The sequence below is a fragment of the Piliocolobus tephrosceles genome, chromosome 17 (assembly GCF_002776525.5).
Source record: "Piliocolobus tephrosceles isolate RC106 chromosome 17, ASM277652v3, whole genome shotgun sequence".
NCBI lineage: Eukaryota > Metazoa > Chordata > Mammalia > Primates > Cercopithecidae > Piliocolobus > Piliocolobus tephrosceles.
The window spans coordinates 33018544-33042904 of NC_045450.1; the positions used below are offsets into that span (position 1 = coordinate 33018544).

Genomic DNA, 24361 nt, shown 5'->3' on the forward strand with positions numbered 1-24361 from the left:
AAAAAAAAAAAAAAAAAAAAAAAAAAAGACTGACCTGATGTACAACCTTTTGTATATCATAGAAGGAAAATATTAGTTGAATATTTTGTTTATTTACCTGTTTGTATATATAAAATGTGGGGCCCAATATACAATAGATTCTTTTTCACTATGCTTTTCACCCAAAATGTCTCACCAGGTACTCTGTTTCTAGCCATCTATAATTTCACAGATTTTTTTCTATAAAAGGGATGTATTCTAGGTTGGGCACGGTAGCTCATGCCTGTAATCCTAGCACTTTGGGAGGCCGAGATGGGAGAATTGCTTGAGGCCAGTAGTTCGAGATCAGCCTGGTCAACATAATGAGACCCCATCTCTTGTTTAAAAAAAAAAAAAAAAAAGATTTTTTTAAAAGGGATAATTTCTAGTCAACTATAAGTGATTTTAAGTAAAAAGCAATTAAGACGTGTACATCTATACCTTTTGTAGACATAGTATAAATTCAGCTTAATCTCTTCAGTTTGGAACATCTTCCTTTCACAGCCAACATATTGTATTTGCTTTATAGGAAAACCCCTTTTGGCCAGGTTGGTGGCTCATGCCTGTAATCCTAGCACTTTGGGAGGCTGAGGTGGGTGGATCACCTGAGGTCAGGAGTTTGAGACCAGCCTGGCCAACATGGTGAAACTCCGTCTCTACTAAAAATACAAAAATTAGTTGGGTGTGGTGGTGTGTGCCTGTGATCCCAGCTGCTTGGGAGGCTGAGGCATGAGAATCCCTTGAACGCAGGAGGGAGGGTGCAGTAAGCCGAGATCACGCCATTGCACTTCAGCCTGGGCAACAGGGCAAGACTCCCTCTAAAACAAACAAACAGAAACACTGCAGTGACTCACACCTGTACTACCAGCACTTTGGGAGGCCGAAATGGGCGGATCATGAGATCAAGAGATCGAGACTATCCTGGCCAACATGGTGACACCTCATCTCTACAAAAAATACAAAAAATTAGCTGCATGTGGTGGTGTGCACCTGTAGTCCCAGCTACTTGGGAGGCTGAGGCAGGAGAATCACTTGAACCTGGGAGACGGAGGTTGCAGTGAGCCAAGATTACGCTACGGCACTCCAGCCTGGTGACAAAGCGAGACTCTCTAAAAAAACAAACAAACAAACAAACAAACAAAACCCAAAAAAACCTCTTTAGCATCACCTTTTAGCAGTGACGTAGCCGAAATAATTAAATTTGTCTCCTGATCTGGAGGTTTGGATTTGTCTCATCTCTCTCTCTGGTTCCTCCTTGGTTTCTACTTTGTAAACACTTTAGGCTGGGGATCCAGTTTCTTGTCTGTGGATGTTTTATATACAAACAGGACTGTGAGCTCTTTCAGCCTTGTGCAAACATTGATGAATATCATCTGCAATGAATTATGGTTTAAGTTATTCTCTAATCAGTTTAGATGTGGCTCACTTTCTCAGGCAATCTGAGTGGGCTTTCAGGAAGTGGGAAATAAGATCTACTATTGATTGAAGAAAAGCAACCACAACATGAATAAGTCAAAATAATAGCCAATTGCTAAATAATTTCAAGTTTTTTATGTACGTGATTTTTTCTCTCACCAATTTATCTCCTCAGTTGTTTGGCTTAAGTTATTAGTTAAATCAGTTTTTATTGTAAATATGATAATGACTGAAAAGTAAGAAAGGATAGACATAGTTCAGAATAAGCTGAGTGGCAGAAAGAAGCCAAAGGCTATGTGTAATCCATGGAATGAGTAATTTATAAGGAAGTAATCAAGAATTCACTGTGTATAGAAGTAAGCAAGTTCATTCATATTCACATACTGTATTATATGATTTATTATCTTTGAGATGGGCAGGTGGTGTTCTTCTATTACCGCTTTCCCAGGGTGTTGAGAGTTCTAGTCCTTCTGTTTTCTTTTCTGGAATTACCAGTTTTTCTACGGCTGAAGGGAGAAAATATTATTTATTTTGGGATCTGGAAGTATCTTCTCAATGTTGATTTTTATATTTTATATAACTGGCTTAGTTTGGATGAAGCTTCCTTTCTGTGAATTAAATTTATATGTGACTTGATCAGAGTTGTGTTTGCTGATGAGGAGCTAAGACTTAAAGCCTTTTCACCTATTGTTAGGAAAAGTGATTACCACTTAGAACTAGGTTGAGACCCTTTGAGATGTGGGTCTTTCTTTAGCTCTCCTCAGTCTATGGCAGTGTGTGGACTGTAATATTTAGCCCTCACACTTAGAAATTCAGTGTTAAGGGCATAATATGTAAGTTCCCAGTTTATGATAAGGTGGGTATGTGGAAGTTTCATAGATTGATTATGTAAGAAAACTGACTTGATGCTAGTAGAACAACTGGTGTTGGAACACAGATTTCTTAGATTGGTTTATGCTATTTATATTTAAATGTATTTAAATTGATATTTATCCTGGTATAAGATTGCCTTATTCTTAGTTGGCAACGTTAATTTAAGATATGTAATTCTGAACTACTTTTCTCTTACATTTTTATGCCTGATAATCCAAGTGTTCACAAATTCCTACCTAATTTTTTAAAAGCGGTGCGGATTATAGTGAGATGGCCCACTTTGCCGTATAGCTGAGGGTAGTGGCGGAAGAGGCCACATGCTGGATGCTAAGTTAAATAGAGAAATAATTTATTTACACTTCAGTTTTTTTTTTTTTTTTTCTTAATTTATTAGAAAAGCCAACACTTTCTGAAGTGAGTTTCTGTTCTACCATATTGAATGTTTGTAATACCGCTGTTTTGTGTATTTTTCAGGATTGGCACAGCTGCACTGGCCGTTCAGGTTGTGGGTAGTAACTGGCCCAAGCCCCACTATACTCTGTTGATTACAGGCCTGTGCCGTTTCCAGATTGTACAGGTCTTAAAAGAGAAGCCATATCCCATTGCTGAAGTAGAGCAATTGGACCGACTTGAGGAGTTTCCCAGCACCTGTAAAATGAGGGAGGAGCTAGGAGAACTATCGGAGCAGTTTTACAAATATGCAGTACAAGTAAGTTGCTTTTGTTTTTTCCTAAAACCCATTTGTTTTTGGTTCCTTTGCTTTCCTAAGGTACGATGAATCTGTTAGATGGTGAAGTTTTAGGACAGTATACATTTAAATGACTTAGTAACATAATGTATTAATTCTGATTTACTCTTGTCTGGGGTTCTACCTGAATCATTCCAGGACATATTGGCCTACCCTTTCTAAACTTTTTCCAAATGTTATTTCTACAGTTTTCCTTCTAACTTCTACTGTCTCTAAACAAGGTAATTATTAAACCTAAATATTTAAAGCTTAAAAATGAAATACTGCACAGAAGCTATTTGTCACTAAAATATCTAGGCACCATTTATATAAGTTATATTACTTCAAAAGTCAAGATCACATTGTATAGCAGTAACTATGGCAGATCAAGCCTGTGGTAGGCTGGTTCAAGTATGGTTAAAACCTTGGTTAACTAGAATGCTGGGAGGGAAGCACATTTTAGATATGCATTAAATATTTGACTCCTTAATTCTAGTTTTTTTGGTTAACTCTAGATAGAACAGAAAGCTTCTCTTCCCACCCCATTTTGTTTCAAACCTTAACGAAACATATAAAATTATAAAGTATAGTCTACTTTTCTATTAATATAATCCAGTGACTATAACTAGATCTATGAGGATCAGATGTTTAAAAGTTTCGATTATAAATACTACTGGTCATTGAAATATGTGTAGGGCGAGTGTTCATAGCCTGTGGTACTTGTATCTGATGTGGCATTTGAAGAGCCATACTTATAGCGTAATGAACAATAATAGAAAAATAGAAAATTTGAGGGCCGGGTGCAGTGGTACACGCCTGTAATCCCAGCACTTTGTGAGGCTGAAGTAGGCGGATTGCTTGAGCCCAGGAGTTTGAGATCAGCTTGGGCAGCATGGTGAGATCCCGTCTCTACAAAATGTACAAAAATTAGCCGGGTGTGATGGTGCGTGCCTGTAGTCCCAGCTACTGGGGAGGCTGAGGTGGGAGGATTACTTGAACCTTGGAGGTGGAGGTTGCAGTGAGCCAAGATTGCATCACTGCACTCCAGCCTGGGCGACAGAGTGAGACCCTGACTCAAAAAAAAAAAGAAAAATAGAAAATTCGAGTCTGTAATTTCTATGAGAGCTGAAAAAAGGACTTTGAGGAAAGAAACTTCAGTTTGAAAGCTGGAATAGTGAATATACTGCTTAGGAATAAAGGAGATTGAGAGAAATAGAATTTCCTTTTCTTTTCGGCAGTGATGTTCCCTGGGTCTTCGTGCTTCTGTTAGACATAGACGGCTTCATAGCCTCTTTTGCATTGCCTTTACTTCTTTGCACTTTGAATCTAGAGAAACTTTTTAAACTTATAAAGATTTTACAGTGACATTAAAGGAGTTTTTAGAGATAAACAGATCACCACACATCTTACCATCATCATGCATCAAATTTAATTTTTGTTAAATTTCATATTCAATTATATGTTTTGTTTTTTTATCCGTGTCTAAGGTTCATATTAAGTACTTTTATTAATTTCATTGAGTTAATGTATATTAATTTTGTAATTTCTCTTTTTAGACATTAAGGTTATTTCCAATTAATTATTCTCTTTCATCCCCTTCTGCATCTACTTCTACAGCCCTCTTCAATGGACTTCTTCAATAGCCTCTTGTCTCCTAGTTCTTCGTCTTGAACCTTTTCTCTTCACTGAGCCTTTCTAAAAGAAGTTTGGGGCATCCCTTTCCCTTGAGTAAAAGACTTTAATGGCTATAGGATGAAGACGAAATTTCTTAGTGTAACATTAAGACCGTTTGCAACTTGTCTTGGGCCTATCTGTCTTGCCTCAACTCTAGTTACCACCTCATTGACACCCTAGTTCTAGCTCTACTGAATGTAGAACAGCTTCACATTGAGTTATTTCATGTCTCTATGATTCTGCCTTTGGTTCTCTGCTGGGAGTGCTCTTCTATCTCTGATTTTTTTTTTTTTTTGAAATGGAGTCTCACCCTGTCGCCCAGGCTGGAGTGCAGTGGTGCAATTTCGGCTTGCTGCAGCTTCCACCTTCCAGGTTCAAGTGATTTTCCTGCGTCAGCCTCCTGAGTAGCTGGTATTACAGGCACGTGCTACCATGCCTGGCTAATTTTTTGTATCTTTAATAGAGACAAGGTTTACCCATGTTGGCCAGGCTGGTCTCAAACTCCTGACTTCATGATCTAACCGCCACCACACCTGGCCTCCATCTCTGAATTTTAACATTGAATCTGTGCTTTCCCAATGGCTGTAAGCTGTTACCACTCCTCTCTCTGTGCCTTCACAGTCTGTCATACATGTAATTTAACATAATGCGTATCACATTGTATTGAAATGTATCTTATAGGTATTTTTTCTCTACCAAATTTGAATTTATTTTTCTCCTTTAGCCATCCTGTACTGAGCAGTGTATTGGATCTGGCAAATAGTTTGTACTCAGTAAATGTTTGGAAAATGAGTTTTAACTGTTTTATTTATTTTCGTAGGGTGAATTCCTAGTAGTAAGGGTATTCAAATTTTATTATCTACTTCTTCCACCTGAACAGCATTGTAATTATACTTTAATTCCCTTCATTCTAGGCAGGTAATGGATAGGTTCCAAAATTACAATGTTGTTGGAGGGGTTTGATTATTATTAGCACATGAAATCTTATTTGAATTGACTAAATGAGCGTTTGGTACATCATTTATGAATTAGTGTGAACTAAGTTTTGCTGTGTTAACTTCTCTGAAATCTCAGTTACATGACATGAGTGTCTTTCTGGCTCATGCTTTATGCCTGATACTGGTGGGGGTTATGTCTGCCTATTAGAGTCACTTGAACCCAGGTGGATTGGAGATTCATCTCAAGACATGCTTCCCTTATCTCTGAGGCAGGAAAAGGAAATGGGACGTATCTCTCATTGGCTTGTAATGCTTCTGCCCGGAAGGAACTGTCACTTCCACTATGTTTCATGGGTCAATTTAAAACTCTTAGACACACCTATTAATATGTTTGAAGAAAGTTAGAAAGAGCAGTGCCCGGAAGAAAAGGGGAATTTGTCAGTAGCCCTGATGACTATCACAGTTACTGAAAGTGTGTCTTGGGCATAATCTGTCTTTTAACTCCCAGATACACCCTGACAGTTGTTTTTCTAAAAATCATTCCGTCAGTGCTCAGATTCTAGTTGGTCCAAATTGATATGGTTTGGCTGTGTCCCCACCCAGATCTCACTTTGAGTTGTAATAATTCCCATGTGTCGGGGCGGTGCCAGGTGTAGATAATTGAATTATGGGGGCTGTTTCCCCCTTACTGTTCTCTTGGTAGTGAATAAGTCTCACAAGATCTGATGGTTATATAAATGATAGCTCCCCTGCACACGCTGTCCTGCCTGCCGCCATGTAAGACAGGCCTTTGCTTCTCCTTTGCCTTCCTCCATGATTGTGAGGCCTCCTCAGCCATGTGGAACTGTAAGTCCATTAAACCTCTGTCTTTTATAAATTACGCAGTCTCTGGTATGTCTTTATTAGCAGTGTGAGAACAGACTAATACACACATGTTATACTAAATATTAATATTTCAGCTTCTGATTGGCCGTGATAATATCATCAACTATGCTAAATTTCTAATAATACACATATTTCTAATAATATGCATCTAATAGGGGTTATATTGTGATTATGTAAGAGAATATTCTTGTTCTTAAGAACAAGGGTCCTTAATCTGTCACAGGATTAGAGATTTAAAGAATAAGGATCTCGATTCTGCAGCTTATCCTTAAATGTTCATTAATTATGTGTGAGTGTGGAGAGAGAGAAAGCAAACGTGGCAAAATGCTACTTTTCAGTTGGTGAATTCAATTGGTGAATCTGGAATAAGGATATATAGGAGTTACTGTATGATTCTTGCAACTTTTTTATACGTTTGAATTTTTTTCAATAGAAAGTTAAAAATAATCATGGCACAAGTTTACAAAGCCTTTGTAAACATTAGTATTAACTACTTTTGAGCCATTATTGCTTTTCATTCTAATTGACGTTTTGAAAGTACTTTTCCTCTGAGGCCTGTAAAATACGTGGACTATATTAATCAGTGATCTTTCAAAAACAAAGTCTGAGGCCCAAACATTAAACCTAGATGAAAATCTGATTTTTAAAAATTCACAAATAATGCCAGATTTCATTTAAAAGACTTTTTTTCCCCCTTCTAGTTGGTTGAAATGTTGGATATGTCTGTCCCTGCAGTTGCTAAATTGAGACGTCTTTTAGATAGTCTTCCAAGGGAAGCTTTACCAGACATCTTGACATCAATTATCCGAACAAGCAACAAAGAGAAACTCCAGGTACAGTGTTCCCTTCTTGAATGCCAGGTTGCTTTGTCACTTTTTATTGAGATCTAGATAGTGAGTAGTTAAGTTTTGACCTTCAAGAAAAAGATATTGGAGACCCAAAGTAGTTGAAATGCTTTTACATTTAAACTGACTTTCAAATGTGATTGTTTTATAATTTTGTTTACACAAGCAGCTCTTTTATTTGTATAATCAGTACTAATAGTCAATTTACAGAAAAAGTTAAAGAATCACGAAAAGGTCAATATTTGGCTGGGTGCTCATGCCCGTAGTCCCAGCACTTTGGGAGGCCGAGATGGGTGGATCACTTGAGATCAGGAGTTCAAGACCAGCCTGGCCAACATGGCGAAACCCCATCTCTACTAAAAATACAAAATTAGCTGGGCGTGGTGGTGCACGCCTATAATCCTAGCTACTTGGGAGGCTGCGGCAGGAGAATTGCTTGAACCCGGGAGGTGGAGGCTGCAGTGAGCCAAGATTGTGCCACTGCACTCCAGGCTGGGCAACAGAGACCTCTGTCTCAAAAAAAAAAAAAAAAAAAAAAAGGGTGAATATTTAATTTAACTTAAATATGTAGACATTCTTTGATTCATTATTTTTAAATGTGGAGCCATGGCCCTTCCCTTATGTGTGGACCTGCTTTCTTAGAATCTTCATGATGTTTTTTATATAAATCACACCTATGATACATTACTAATTTTAAATTTATATTTATTTAAAGTGAAATGAATTTTAAAGACACTTGAAAAGTAATCAAAGTGTAGAATCCTACATTTACATGACTTAATCCCCAAACTGTAATACTTTATAAGTTTTCTTGCACATTTATTTTTAAAGCAGTCTTTTTTACTGAATCATCCTAGAACATTTGTTTGTTTTCAGTGAAACAGCTCTTTCATGTGTTACCAGTTTATTTAATACTTAAATCCAACTGTTATAATAGCAAATGCAACTAACACAAACAGGTTGGTTATACACAGGAATTCAATTAAACCGATGGGAGTAGAAGAGTTACAGGACTGCCAGAGAGCCCTCTGGCTATGGGCGGCAGCAGTGTGTTTTACTGCAGGAATGGAGAGCAGCCCGTGCGCCGACAAATCACTAGTGAGAGTTGGTTCAGTGCTTCTGTTGTCTTGTGTATGTAAACATTTAATATTTTGAACTTATAATTTGTTTAGATCTAATATGAAAACACATGCTGGGCTTTAAGAGAATAATTCCCAGAAAGAGTTGACATCAACTGTGTATCTGGTTTTTTTATCTTAAAAACACACAGCTTCATTTTAAAGTGAAAAATCAAGATTCTGTTTTTTTCTTTCTTTTTTGAGGATTCTGATACTCATCTCAAACAACCTTGCTGATTAATATAGTTCATTTGGTTATCTTAGCCATAGTGTAGCTGTGAATACTGGTAAGAATTTTTTTTTTTAACTTGGCAATTCAAACCATGGCTCTGACTGCCTGTTTTTGGATTGTGTGTTTCTGAGAGAGATCCTATTAATTGACTCACATTTCCTTAGATTTTAGATGCTGTGAGCCTAGAGGAGCGGTTCAAGATGACTATACCACTGCTTGTCAGACAAATTGAAGGCCTGAAATTGCTTCAAAAAACCAGAAAACCCAAGCAAGATGATGATAAGAGGGTAAATATTTATTTTAATCCATTTAAGGTTTGAAAAAAGAGGAGAATAAAGAGAGGAACAAAAAAGAAAAGTTTATTGTCTCCTACCACTCGCATTACTGATAAAATTTAGGTGTTTTCTTCTCATCCTTGTCTTTGCCTGGATTTATTTTTTAAAGCATGTAAGCATTTTTCTCACTTTGTTTTGGTTATCATCCAAAAGGATAATTTACTGAGCCATTTCCCCTTTTGTTTCCAGTGTTTTGCATATTGTAAACACTAACAAATAACTCTGATGGGTGTCTTTGAGTGTAACATTTTTTTACTGCATGTAGTATTAAGGAAGTAATACAAAACTGTTTCTTAAAGGGACTGTATGTTGTGTCCGAAATTTGGCTGTTTTCAACTTACAAAAGTTTCCATTTTTATTTAGTCAAACTCTTGATCTTTTTTTGTTTTCTAAGTTTAAGTCCTCTAACCTCCAGTGGCTTGATAAATATTCACTTTCCTTTCAGTTTAACTTTAGTTGATTTTTTAAAAAGTATTTAATTCTTTAACCCATATATTATTTTGAAGACAGCAGTTGTATTTTTCCCTCAAATAGCTTTTTGACTCAACGCCACTAATTAAATAATCCTTCCCATCCCCATTATCATCCATTACATTTATATGTATGATGGGATCTGTTTGAAGTCTACCTTGATCTGTTGATTTTTCAATTTTTATGCCTGGCCAGAGTTTAGATTAGGAAAATATATTTGATATGGACAGGATGTGAAAATGGCAGTTCTTTGAATGCTGTTGGAGATGCAGAACTCTGACTTAAGTGAGGTGTTGAGAGTTATGTTAGCAATTTGATGTCATCAGTACAGAAGTCTTGTCATCAAAGAGAATACATTGTAGAGAAAGCAGAGCAGAAGGGAAGAACCCCTCCCTGGTGGTACTAGAGAAGGGGCGGTAAAGTAGGCCGAGGAGAGAGAGGAACAGTGATCATCATGCTGGGGTTTAGTACTCCAGGACACCATGCTGTTTAAAACATGCAGAAAACTGGATTGTTTCTGGCTTGAGATCAGATTAGGGATTCAATTACTCATTTTGTGTAGAAAGACAAATCCACTGGGAGTTGCAGAAAACTGCAACTTACTCTTAATAAAGGTTGCCATCACTTAAAATGAAAGTTTTTCAAAAGTGCTCCAGAAAATGGTTAAACAAGAGACAGTTATTTAAAAAGTAGGAATCAGGATAATATTTGGAGTTAGCCTAAAACTCTGTCCTTTTCATTCCCCTAAGAGTTGAAAAGCACTGTTTTAGCAGTCAGGAAGGAAAAATGCATTAAAAAGTGCTTTTGTCTTAACAATGAAATCACTGATATGCTTATAGAAATCTCACTTTTAAAAATATATGTAATATGTTCAGTTTTTTATTTATAATATTTTATCTGCTGATGACTTATATAAGAATAAAAGCATATATTTAGTACTTATGTTTTTATAAAATTAAATTTTTATTTACTGCTTTATGTTTTAAACATTTTTATATTTGAATGTATTAAATAGATAAATTTTCCAGGTTAAAAAATAAGTTCTGGGCTGAATGGTGTGGCTCACACCTGTAATCCCAGCACTTTGGGAGGCTAAGGAAGGAGAATTGCTTGAGGCCAGGAGTTCAGGACCAGGCTGGGCAACATAATGAGACCTCTACAAAAAAAAAAAGTTTAAAATTAGCCAACATGCTGGTGTGTTTCTGTAGTCCCAGCTACTTAGGAAGCTGAGGTGGAAGGATTGCTTGAGCCAGGGAGGTTGAGGCTGCAGTAAGCAGTGTTGATGCCGTTGCACTTCAGCCTGGATGACAAAGCTTGACCCTGTCTCAAAAAATAAAATGTTCTGGGGGCTTTTAAATTAAATGCTAGTATATCATTTTGCTCCAGTAATGGTTGTTTATTCATGAATTTCAAGGAGCACATGAGGTAGTTTTAACATATGATAGAGAGATCATAGCGGAGAACACAAAGGCCATTTGACTTTGCACAGAATATGTTTTTTAGATTTGAAAGAACAATTTTGACAGGATGGGAACAGATGCCAAAGGCTCACTGAAGTGATTGATGAGGTAAGGGATCTGGTGGTTATAGCCACTTGTCACAGAACCTCACAAGAAGGGAAGTAAATAGTGTGGTAGTTAACTAGAAGGAACTAGAGGTAAGAAAAAATATTTTGAAAGCAGGAAAGCTTTGAAGACAAAATAGAGCCAGTGGTGGAAAGGTTGAAGATGCTAGGAAGAAATTTTGTAATATGAGAGATAAAATGGAATTTTTTTCAGTCACCAAATGGTAAGAAGTAATGTATTTCATGAAAATAGTGACTGCAATAGTAGCTCAAAGAAAGATAGTTCCTAGATGGTTTAATCATTTCTGGTATCCAGTTCCTTGAAATTTGTTTTCTCATGCACGTATTATTGTAAGCATATACCAAAGAATCATGTCTACCTTATGCTGGTCTGCTTTTGCAATTCTACTGCCTCTCTGTATACAACCGCCTGAAGTTCAGATTATCATTCTGAACTTCACTTCCTAAAGCTATAGACTATAGTCATAAAAATGTTGATTCAGAACCAGTCATAATCTTATGTGTACCTGGGTACTATTTCCAATTTATTTTGACATACGGTTTTACTCTTCTGCTTTCTACATTAGGTTATAGCAATACGCCCTATTAGGAGAATTACACATATCTCAGGTACTTTAGAAGATGAAGATGAAGATGAAGATAATGATGACATTGTCATGCTAGAGAAAAAAATACAAACATCTAGTATGCCAGAGCAGGCCCATAAAGTCTGTGTCAAAGAGATAAAGAGGTAAATTATAAAAAGCATTTGTTCATTATTGTTTTCATTCTTAGTACTCATGATTAACATTCTTAGTACTCCTGATTAACACCACTTTCACTACTCTTTTCTCAAATACTGAGGATACATGGTGCAAGTCTTCCACCTGCAGTGTGCTGTCAAGCATTATAACTCTTGCAGCTGCCTTTTTGTTGTCTGAAAGAATAGACCATGCTTCTTTGTTTATATGTAATGTTTGTTCAGTTAGCATCGTATTCTTCACATGTGACTTTTCTTCTCTAGATTATAAACTCTCAAGGGCAAGGACTGTCCATTTCTCTTTGTACAAGACAAAGTACAGGGAAACCTTGATAACAGAATAGGATATGTGGGTTGATTACATTTTCTAGATATCCCCAGTGTTAAACTGAAAGCCATTTTTCCTTCACATGCTTTTAACTTTATAACTCTTATTCCATTTTCTTTTATTAGTGAATTGTAATGAGCCTGTTTGAATGCTTAGTGACTTCATACTTGACTTTCTGAGGCTCACAGTTAAGAACATTGGTAATTGTAGTTGATGGGTATTTTATATTGCCTCTGACATTAGTTAATATATGTAGAACATTTTTTACGTGCAGAACACTTTGCTCAGTACTGCATATATTGTGGAAGTTGCATTTGTTATTAAGTATATATTAGCTTGCTTTTATGAGCAGACCTCACTCATCTCTGATACAGAAGAATAAAATTATTGTATTACGCATAGTTAGGCACTTATATCTTACTGTGATAAGTAAACCAATGGATATGTGTCACTTGACTATCCCTGTGAGCTTAAAAGGGACACACACTAGTGAGGCCATATTTCCAGGATAGAATTAGATATACTGTTTTCTCCTGCAGTTTGCAGGTATCTGCCTTATTTTGTTTTGTAAGTACATTAAATACTTCATGTACTTACAAAATATGAGAATACATTGTAGAGAAAGCAGAGCAGAAGGGAAGAACCCCTCCCTGGTGGGACTACAGAAGGGGCGGTAAAATAGGCTGGGGAGAGAGAGAGGAGTGGTGATCATTACATTACAAAACAAAATAAACGTTTTATTATCTGGATACTTTCAAACTTTTTCAGATTTGTTTAACTAAACATGCATGATATATCTAACCAAGAAAGAGAGCTGTTTGATTTTTCTGTTACAGAATTTTTCTGCGTTCTTGAACAAGTTTGCTGTGTATTCTTTCTCCACAGACTCAAAAAAATGCCTCAGTCAATGCCAGAATATGCTCTGACTAGAAATTATTTGGAACTTATGGTAGAACTTCCTTGGAACAAAAGCACAACTGGTAAGCCAAAAAATTACACCTTTTTTGCAGTCTAATTATCACTCAGAAAGCTCATGCAATTTTTCATTTCAAATTTACTCCACTGATTGTCTTACTGTTATTTTTGTTTTCAATTTTTTTGAAACCATTTTATCGAAGTATGATTGGCATACAAAGAGCTGTATATATTTAATGACTACATCTCAGTGAGTTTTGGAATAAGTATACACCCATAAAACCATCACAATCCTCTTAGCCATAAACATATCCATCACCTCCAAAGTTTCCTCCTACATCTTTTGTGATTATTATTATCATCATTATTATTGGCTTTTTTGTTTTGGTACTGGTGGTAAGAACGTTGAACATAAGGTCTAATGTTAAATTAACAATATTGTTAGCAATAGGCACTTTTCTTTGTAGTAGATCTCTAGAACTTATTTATCTTGCATAACTGAAACTTTGTTCCCTTTAACCATCACCTCCCATTTTCTTCTCTTCTCATCCCCTGGCAACTACTAGTCTACTCTCCATTTCTATGAGTTTGACTATTTTAGATTCCACATGCATTAAATAGGTGAAATCATACAGTACTTGTCTTTCTGTGTCTGGCTTATTTCACTTAGCATGATGCCCTCTAGTTCCATCCATGTTGTCACAGATGGCAAGATTTCCTTCTTTTTTAAGGTGCATAATGTTCCATTGTATGTCTATACCACATTTTCTTTATTCACTTATGTATCAGTAGACATTTCAGTTGTTTCTGTATCTTGGCTATTGTAAGTAATACTGCAGTGAATATGGAAATGCAGCTATCTCTTTGAGATCCTGATTTCAGTTCCTTTGGCTATTTACCCAGAGGTGGGATTGTTGGATCATATGGAAGTTGTTTTTTAACTTTTTTAGTAACTTCCATACTGTGTCCATAATGGCTACACTAATTTACATTCCAAACAACAGTGTACAACGGTGCCCTTTTCTCCGTATCCTCACCTTCACTGGTTATGGTTGGTTTGTTTTTTTTAATAATGGCCATCCTAACAGGCATAAAGTGCTTTCTCATTGTGGTTTTGATTTGCATTTCCCTGATTATTAGTCATGATAAGCACCTATTTGATTTTTTGGTGTTAAGTTTCATGAGTTTTTTATATATTTTGGATATTAACCCCTTATCAGATATATGGTTTGCACATATTTTCTCCCATTACATAGGTTGCTTTCTCATTTTGCTGAACTTTTTTTTCTGTACAGAAGCTTTTTAGTTTGATATAATTTCACTTGTTCATCTTTGCTTTTGTTGACTTGACTTTGGTGTCATATCAAAAATACCATGCCCAGACTGATGTCAAGGAGCTTTTAAAATATATTTTCTTCTAGGACTTTTACAGTTTCAGGCCTTACATTTAAGTCTTTAGTCCATTTTGAATTAATGTTTGTACACGGTGTAATGTAAGGGTTCAAGTGCGTTCTTCTGCATGTGGGTATCTGGTTTTCCCAACAACATTTTTTTGAAGAGACTGGCCTTTCCCTGTTGCATGTTCTTGGTGCCCTTGTTGAAAATTAGTTGACCTTCTAGCTAACCTTATAGGGTTTATTTCTGGGCTCTCCATTCTATTCCATTGGTCTGTATGTCTGTTTTTGTGCCAGAATCATACTCTCTGATTACTGTAGCTTCGTAATATAACTTGAAGTCAGAAAGTCTGGTGTCTCCACGTTTGTTCTTCCTCCAGATTGGTTTGGCTATTCAGGGTCTTTTGTAATTTCTTATTAATTTTAGGATTTTTTAAATCTATTTTTGTGAAAAATGTCATTGGAATTTTAATAGGGATTACATTGAACTAGTAGATTGCTTTGAGTGGTATAGATATTTTAACAACGTTCTTCTAGTCTATGAACATGTAATATCTTTCCATTTGTTTGTGTCTAACTTCTTTCATCAGTGTTTTATGATGTTTAGTGTACAGACCTTTCACCTCCTTGGTTAAGTTTGTAGTTAAGTATTTCATTCTTTCTGAAACTATTGTAAATGAGATTGTTTCCTTAATTTCTATTTATTTATTAATTTTTTTGACATGGAGTTTCACTCTTGTCGCCCAGGCTGGAATGCAGTGGCGTGATCTTGGCTCACTGCAACCTCTGCCTCCCAAGTTCAAGTGATTCTCCTGCTTCAGCCTCGCAAGTAGCCTCAATTACAGGTGCCTGCCATGATACCTGGCTAATTTTTTGTATTTTTAGCAGAGATGGGGTTTCACCATGTTGGACAAGCTAGTCTCGAACTCCTGACCTCAAGTGATCCACCCATCTCGGCCTCCCAAATTGCTGGAATTACAAATGTGAGCCACTGCGCCTGGCCCTTAATTTCTCTTTAGAGAAAGGTTTTTTTTCTTTTTTGAGCTTTATTGAAGTGTAATTGACATAGAGTAAACTTCACAAATGTAATATGTACATTTTGATGAGTTTTAACTTATGTATACATCTGTAATGTTATCACCATAATTAAGATAATGAGTACAACCATCACCTCCAGAAGTTTCTTCATGCTCTTTAATAATCCCTTCCTTCTTCCCTGCCCCTTTCCTCCTTGCCTCCTAATCCCCAAGCAACCACTAAAGATTAATCTGTATTTTCTAAAATTTCATATACATGGAATCATAGAGTATGAGCCCTTTTTTCTGGCTTTTTCAATTCAGCATGATTATTTTGATTTTCATCCATGTTGCTGTATATAACAGTAATTTGTTTCTTTTTATTGCTGGAGTTGTATTCTGTTGTATGGATATACCATCATTTGTTTATCAGTTCACCTGTTGATATACATTTGGGTTGTTTTCAGTTTTTTTGGCTATTAAAAATAAAGCTGGCTGGGCACAGTGGCTCACACCTGTAATCCTAGCACTTTGAGAGACCAAGGTGAACAGATCATTTGAACCCAGGAGTTTGAGACCAGCATGGGTAACATAGGAAGACCCTGACTCTATTTTAAAAAGTAAAATAATAAAGAAAAATATTTAATAAAATAAAATATCAAACAATAAAGCTACTGTGAGCTGTGGTAGTAAATTTATTTTTTAATTTATTTAAATTTGCATGTCATAACAAAATACTGCCTTTTAGTTGAAAGGAAACATTTCTTGGTACTCTGAGATGCCATATGTGTCAGCACTAGAGATGTATAGCAGCCGTGTATCCATCATGAAAATAATTCCATTGTTTAGCATTTCAACAAAGAACTGAAGATGAGTAAATTATGGTATAAAAGTCATGTTAAGCTCCTAAACCTTTGCTACATAGGATTATGTCTAGATAATTGTGAGTGTGGTTATAAAACCATGAAAATGCCATTCATATATATATTTTTGAGACGGAGTCTCACTCTGTCACCCAATCTGGAGTGCAGTGGTGTGATCTTGGACTCACTGCAACCTCCGCCTCCTGGGTTCAAGCAATTCTCCTGCCTCAGCCTCCCAAGTAGCTGGGATTATAGATGCTTGCAACCACACCCGGCTCATTTTTGTATTTTTAGTAGAGACGAGGTTTCACTATGTTGGCCAGGCTGGTCTGGAACTCCTGGCCTCAAGTGATCTGCCTGCCTTGTCCTCCAAAAGTGCTGGGATTATAGACCTGAGCCACTGTGTCCAGCCTAAATATCTTTGTTTGTTTGTTTTTTGAAACGGTGTCTTGCCCTGTCGCCCAGGCTGGAATGCAGTGGTGCGATCTCGGCTCACTGCAACCTCTGCTTCCTGGGTTCAAGCGATTCTCCTGCGTAGCAGGGATTACAGGCGCCTGCCACCATGCCCAGCTAATTTTTGTATTTTTAGTAGAGATGGGGTTTCACCACATTGGCCAGGCTGGTCTCGAACTCCTGACCTCAAGTGATCCTCCCACCTCGGCCTCCCAAAGTGCTGGGATTACAAGTGTGAGCCACCGAGCCCAGCCCCCAATTCGTAATTTCTGAAAGAGAAGTTTACCTACCAAGTGGAGATCTCAGATAGTAACTGAAAGCAGAAAGGAAAGCAGAGAGGAAAGAGTTGTAGGAAATATCTTTGCAGATTTTCCCATCTCAGAGGAGTCAGTAGATACCATTTCAATCTTCCAATTATGAATAGGGAAATTTATATTGAAATTTGAAAATTTTTTTCATGTAACCACATTATTCAAAACAGGAAGCCTGCTTTCTGAATCATTAAAGAGAATAATAAGAAAAATATATCCTGTATGGAAAAGATAGAAAATAATGTATACAGCATGGAAATCACCTTTATTTAAAAGACTGAAAGAACTTTTAAAATTATCTTTATTTGGCATATTTCTTGGAAGAAATTTCTTCACAGTGTTGTGTCTTTTCTAAATTATCTTGACTTTTATTCTTACCTTACTGAATGTGTTAATCATGAATGGATAATGCATTATAACAAGTACCTTTTTAGGTACAAGATGATATTTTGATGGAAACTTACTCTTCTTGGACATGATGATATTGATGACCTAACATTGAACCATCTTTGCATAACTAAAATAAATCCCACTTGGATTTAGTAGATTATTCTTTATAGATTTGATTTGCTAGCATTTTAATATTTACAGCTATATAAAAAGGGATGTCTGAGGTTTTCTTTTATGTTTACTGTGGTAGGTTTTAGTGTCAGGGCTAGCATTGTGAAACAATTGAGAAACTTTCTATCTTTCACTTCTTCATATATTCATTGGTTAGGTTCTGGAGCCAGGAAAGGGGGAAGAAATTTTAGTTCTTCTCCTCCTACGTCACTCACCTAGGACTCTGACTAAAATCAATAGTACTATAATTAAATTATATAGTTTACTGCTTAGCTAGGTTTTTGGGGGAACCAGCTTGGGAACCAAATTACCATCTCGGGCCATTTTTTTCCTTTATGAAAAATTCGTAGCAAATTCTAGATAATTGAAAGAGTGTGTACTAATTAATTAAAAGATTTGTATGTATTTCTCTCTCCCATCTTCTTCTTTCACTGCCAGCATGATCATGTGGCTGTGTCTTATCCTCTGGCAGCCACCCATCTAATGAATTTATTTTGGCTTCTGTTACCTGGTGTTTAATCTGAGTATTTTAAGTGCTAAAACATATTAGTAAACCTGTTGAAAGCCTGGCTCTAGAAACAAAGCCTAACTCACACACTTCTGGTGAGACTTTGATACAACTTTCTGTGTGGCAGTTAGGCAATTCTTTACATCATCTCTTTTTTTTTGACCCAGCACTTCTGTTCATAGAAGATAATCTGAAAGAAATCATTGCAGATATATGGGATGATTTAGTTACAGTGATGCACAGTTGAAGCATCTTTTATAAATGTAAAGATGTATAAACAACTTGAATGCTCAGCAGTAGGGAAGTAGTTAAATGAATATAGATAACTAAGTAGTGGAGTATTAAGTAGCCATAGAGTGTTACTGATAAATATATGTGTGACAGTGAAAGTTGTCTGTAATATATTAAGTGAAAAAAACATTTTACAAAACTTAAAGGCCCCATAAAATCCCATTTTGAAAAATAGGTTTGTAAATGCACGCACACAGCCTGGAATAACACATACTGAAGTAAAAGTAGTGGTGATCTCTTGGAGGCATGAGATTATGGGTAACTGTTTTCTTCTTTTCTATTAGTGTATCAGCTTTTCTGGAATGAACATATATTACTACTGAAATAAGGAAAAAAATCACCCTTTTTTAAAAGGAACAAATGCCAGCACACATAGAATATGTAGAAATTATATCTCCATAAGAAGTAATGCGTAACTAGAAAATCATTCCAAATAAAATGATATGAACATTGAGTTTTTAATTGTTTAGTCCCTACTATCTCTGGAGACACTAAGTCTTAAGCAGAAAAACCAAACCAAGTGCAGATCTCCTAGAAGCCTCATTTAGAAGGATCCAAGTCTGTTCTTATCACATCTGTTTTCAAAAAAAAATATTTTGCTCTCGTTATGCTTGAAAGGAGTTCTTTAACTTAAAAATTTTATGTGTTCTAATTATTTCTGTTGGGTTATTTGACAGACCGCCTGGACATTAGGGCAGCCCGGATTCTTCTGGATAATGACCATTATGCCATGGAAAAATTGAAGAAAAGAGTGCTGGAATACTTGGCTGTCAGACAGCTGAAAAATAACCTGAAGGGCCCAATCCTGTGCTTTGTTGGCCCTCCTGGGGTTGGTAAAACAAGTGTGGGAAGATCAGTGGCCAAGACTCTAGGTCGAGAGTTCCATAGGATTGCACTTGGAGGAGTATGTGATCAGTCTGACATTCGAGGACACAGGTAGAACACTTCTCTCAGTTTAATCTCTGATTCCTCTTTCTTTTTAATTGACTAGAGCTCCCTAAAAGCTTAGGCATAGCATACGTCTGTTTTCTTTAAAGGGCTATTTGTGATACCTTCAATGGAAAGGACATTTACAAGACTTATCAGCTAGCCTAGAGCCTCTAAGCACCCAAACTGACCTTGGTTTTGTTTGACAGTGGATATCTACTCTGTGCCTCAGCTTTCCTGGAATCTCATTTGAATGTAATTATAAGTTATTTATGATTGGATATTATTATGTCTTTACACTCTTTTCAACCCAGTAGTGGTCCATAAATAACCTCTAACTCTTAGAGTTAAACAAAGTAACTGCAATAGGGAGGGCCAATAGGAGGAGGTAGTAAGTCTTTGATAACAAGCTTGTTCTGTTTGCAGTCTAAGCTTCCTTTTTTTTTTTTTTTTTTTGAGACGGAGTCTTGCTCTGTCGCCCAGGCTGGATGGAGTGCAGTGGCTGGATCTCAGCTCACTGCAACCTCCGCCTCCCAGGTTCACGCCATTCTCCTGCCTCAGCCCTCAGCCTCCCAAGTAGCTGGGACCACAGGCGCCGTCCACCTCGCCCGGCTAATTTTTTGTATTTTTAGTAGAGATGGGGTTTCACCGTGTTAGCCAGGATGGTCTCGATCTCCTGACCTCGTGATCCGCCCGTCTCGGCCTCCCAAAGTGCTGGGATTACAGGCTTGAGCCACTGCGCCCGGCCTAAGCTTCCTTTTATGAAGGTTGGTTTGTATTATGAATATGAGTAATAAGGATAAATGTTAGCATAATTATTAAGGCTTATTCTTGCATTTTGGACTCACTTTCTATCAAAAAACAATAAACTGTAAGAACTGTCTCTCTAGGCTGGGTGCAGTGGCTCATGCCTGTAATCCTAACACTTGGGGAGGCTGAGGTGGGTGGATTGTTTGAGCCCAACAGTTTGAGACCAGCTTGGGCAACATAGGGAAACACTTTTGTCTCTACAAAATTTATATTTAAATTTTAAATTTTAATTTTTGTCTCTACAAAAATTAAAAAATTAGGCAGGCACAGTGGCATGCACCTGTGGTCTCAGCTACTCAGGAGGCTGAGGTGGGAGAATCATTTAGGCCTGGGAAGGTCCAGGCTGCAGTGAGCCATGATTGTCCCACTGCTCGCAAGCCTGGAGACAGAGACATTATCTCAAAAAACAAACAAACAACAACAACGAAACTGTTTCTGATTCATCTGACATTATTAGAATCAGATTTGCATGTTGCATTCATTGTTCTCTCTGATCTCTCTGTTGATCTGATGGAAGATGGCTTGGGAAGGTATGAATTTACATTTCATGGTTTAAAGGATTCATAGCAATTGTAAGTTGTGAGAAAACATACCTATAGTGTATGTGTTAAAGAACATGTTTAAATGTAGAAACCATAAACTGCTTATAAAAGAATATGATGCTTTTAAAATATCTTGTTCTCTATTATTCAAAGGGATCCCTATCCATAGACAGGGATGGGAAACTGTTTCAGAAACTTTTCTATGAGAAATGGTTATTTTTATTCTCTTTTATTTGCTCACTTAAAATTCTTATGCATTTAAAAAAAAATCATTACTGGCCTTGTGTGGTAGCTCACACCTGTAATCCCAGCACTTTAGGAGGCCAAGGCAGGCAGATTACTTGAGCTCAGGAGTTCAAGACCAGCCTGGGCAACATGGTGAGACCCCATCTCTAAAAAAATAATAATAATAAATTTTAAAAAAGAATCATCACAAGATTTTAGTAAATAAACAGTGAGGGGTGCAGATCAGAGTAGAGAATTGATTTGGGTGATTTCTTCTGGCAATTTCAAAATATATTTTTGTTGCCTAGACTTCTTATTCTTGCATGTACCACTAGAGGCTGTAGTTAGCTTTCGTAAAGGAATTGGCATTTCTCTTGGACCAAACTTAAAGAAGCTGCATCTAGGGCCTAAATCTTTTCATTTTAGCGACAGAGTAAGTCTTTGATGGCATTTAGAGAGTGAGTTTGTGGAATTATATGAAATTGACATCATAAGCACATGACACGTAGGTGATTTGTTCTTATTTCTTTTCACATTGGTATTGATTATTTGATAAGGCTTGGAAAGCACTTATTTAATATCTGACACACAGCATTCACTAAAAATTAGCTTTAACCATTTAAATTCTATTAATAAATTCTCAGGAGGACAAATTTAGATTTACAAGCTTCAGTATGAGTTTTTATAAATTTCAATCTGATTTTTTAAATTGCCTTCTAAAATATTTATCCTATTCTCAGCATTATTGCTTAATTTATATGGCAGAATTATGGGAAAATGCATTTTTCTATTGCCTATTAATGGACAATGTATAGTGTCATGGTTCTCACCACTTATGAACATCGTTGGATTAAAATAAATCTCTGTTTTAAATCCTTACTGACATATAAAATTTGTTCTTTTTTTCAAGTGAATATGCTTTTGTGTGTGTGACTGTATTAAGAAAATTGAGCCTAAAGAAAATAAGACTTGACTTTATGAGTCTTGTAAAAGGAGGTCATGTTACAATCACCATTGCCTAAAATGTTTGTAAATAAAACCTTTTTAGAAACATAGGTATGGAGGCTGTGATGGTTGCTGAGTAAAAAGTATCAGGATTTGTTTTGTGAATCATTTTATTCAGCCTGATTTTAGATACACCTTGCTGGTAGGTGTTACTTAGCTATCAGTGTACCAGATGTTTGATTACTATAGCAGCCTGCCCTTGTGCTGTTGGGGACGTATTACCCATCTACCCTATAAATTATTAAAGCCTGTTGAAAAATTTTATTTCAAACCCTGTTTGGAAGCACGTGGAGAGTAGTGGGGTTCAGTTGTTGAGGAAAGGGTGAGGGCAGAGCATGTACTTAGATCAGTTATGAATTGAAGGTGAATAGGAGGAGGAGAGAAAGAACAGTTGACGATTCCAGCACAACCGTGGGTGTGCCTGGGGGAACATGCGGTTCCATGTGACAGTTGAGGCATTTGGGAGACAAGCCAGGTCTTGGCATTTGAGTACTGGTCACGTGCTCACAGTTAGAGTTCATGAAAAGTTTTGTTTTTCCTTAGCCTCTGAGTAGGCACCACTGTTCCACAGTCTTAGAATGGCCAAGGAAAAAGAAAGCTGCTTTGTTACTGCCCTTGCTTATCCTCTCGATTTTGCCACTCACTCTCCTTGTTTTTCCGTGTGTAGAACCCTGGCCTTTTGCTGAAAGTACCTGCGTATGAGAAGGAGGATGCCGATAACTTGGGGATTTATTTTAAAAACAAGCAAAGATATATTTTTTAGGGCTAAGCAGTAATGAGGTGGGAGATGGGGAAGAAAAAGAAAGGCTTGCCTTAACATTTAATCCTACACTTGGAAAATAATAGTGATCTGACTAAAATTGGCTTATTTTTGTCTATATTGTTTTGAGTAGCTTAAAGGGAGAATAATGTTTATACTATGTATTAACTCATTCAGTTTTTCAGTCTTTTTGACATTTCTCATTTGGATTTATCTCCACTGTGATTTTTCTGTCCACTTTATAAGCCACAAAATACCTGTTCCCTTCTATCAGTTTTAACAACTTAAATTTTTATATTTAAATATTACATTTAAGTAATGTAAATCAATTCACACAAATTAAATATAAAGTAACTTCTTTTAAGATGAAGTTTTATGAAATCATGTTTGCATAATTGTTTTTCATTTGTTCTTTGGTAAAAAGAAATAATATATTAATGTTATGATATATCTTAAATCACTGTTGATATTCACTCCTAGAAATAATTTATCAGTGGTTTATTTAGATAATAAAATTATATTATTGCGAGAAATCCTTGGCTCAACTTACAAACAAGATGAGAAGAAAAATGACCTTGTGATTTCCACATTGATACATTTTCATATGTAACCTGAAATGGTAAAGTTATAAATAAACTATTTCATTATTATTTCTACAAGGGAAAAATAACTGAAACAGCAAGCTTCTAATATATTTTTTAGCATAGTGTACCAGATATATTATGGTTTGCCCACTATCCTTTCAACTTGTATTTGCATGCAACTCTTCTTTGCCTCTCCAAAACTTAGGTTTATTTTAAAGACTCAACCCAAGGCTTCCTCCATTAAAGCAAGTGCAGTCAGTTATGATTTTACTCTTCTCTAAACTGACCACCTATTGTGCTCCTTTATAGAATACAGGCCTTTGGCATTTCTGCCATACAACTGTGGAGATGAAACATAAATACGTTTATAAAAAGTACAAGCTTTCTCAGGCAGGGGATTTATTATATATCTTCTTTATGTACCCCATGATGCTTATTTAACGTGGTGCTAAATGTGGTGAGTGCTCTCTAGGTGTTTGTGAATTCATATAAGATTAAAACATAGTATTTTGGAAGTTGTGCAACCCTTTAGATGAGTATACCCATACAAGTTAGTCTATGAAAAGATTTAGTAATGACTACCAGAAGAAGAAGAATTGCATTTGTTTTAACATGCTGTTATACATTAAAATCCCAGTTTCTTAAAGACTATTTTTCTTTTTGAGATCATTAGGATCTTTTTTAAACTGATTACTTTTTCAAGTTTGAGATACACCCACACACACCCACACACCCACCCACACCCACACCCACACCTACACATCCACACACCCTTGGTAGAAAATGTGAAAAAGGGCCGGGCGCGGTGGCTCAAGCCTGTAATCCCAGCACTTTGGGAGGCCGAGACGGGTGGATCACGAGGTCAGGAGATCGAGACCATCCTGGCTAACACGGTGAAACCCCGTCTCTACTAAAAATACAAAAAACTAGCCGGGCGAGGTGGCGGGCACCTGTAGTCCCAGCTACTCGGGAGGCTGAGGCAGGAGAATGGCGTAAACCCGGGAGGCGGAGG

The 24361-nt window shown here is 36.7% G+C and overlaps 1 protein-coding gene across 2 annotated transcripts in view; it reads left to right on the forward strand.

The window, feature by feature from the left end:
* The window catches only part of LONP2 (lon peptidase 2, peroxisomal), a 110009-nt gene that overhangs the window by 6682 nt on the left and 78966 nt on the right, over window positions 1-24361 (forward strand). Inside the window, exons 2-7 of one of the 2 annotated variants that reach the window (XM_023189613.1) lie at window positions 2782-3016; window positions 7233-7364; window positions 8891-9013; window positions 11684-11847; window positions 13070-13164; window positions 19174-19432. In XM_023189613.1, the coding sequence (XP_023045381.1) occupies window positions 2782-3016; window positions 7233-7364; window positions 8891-9013; window positions 11684-11847; window positions 13070-13164; window positions 19174-19432 (1008 nt within the window). The remainder of the gene's footprint in view (window positions 1-2781; window positions 3017-7232; window positions 7365-8890; window positions 9014-11683; window positions 11848-13069; window positions 13165-19173; window positions 19433-24361) is intronic. The other variant, XM_023189614.1, reaches the window with a different exon arrangement.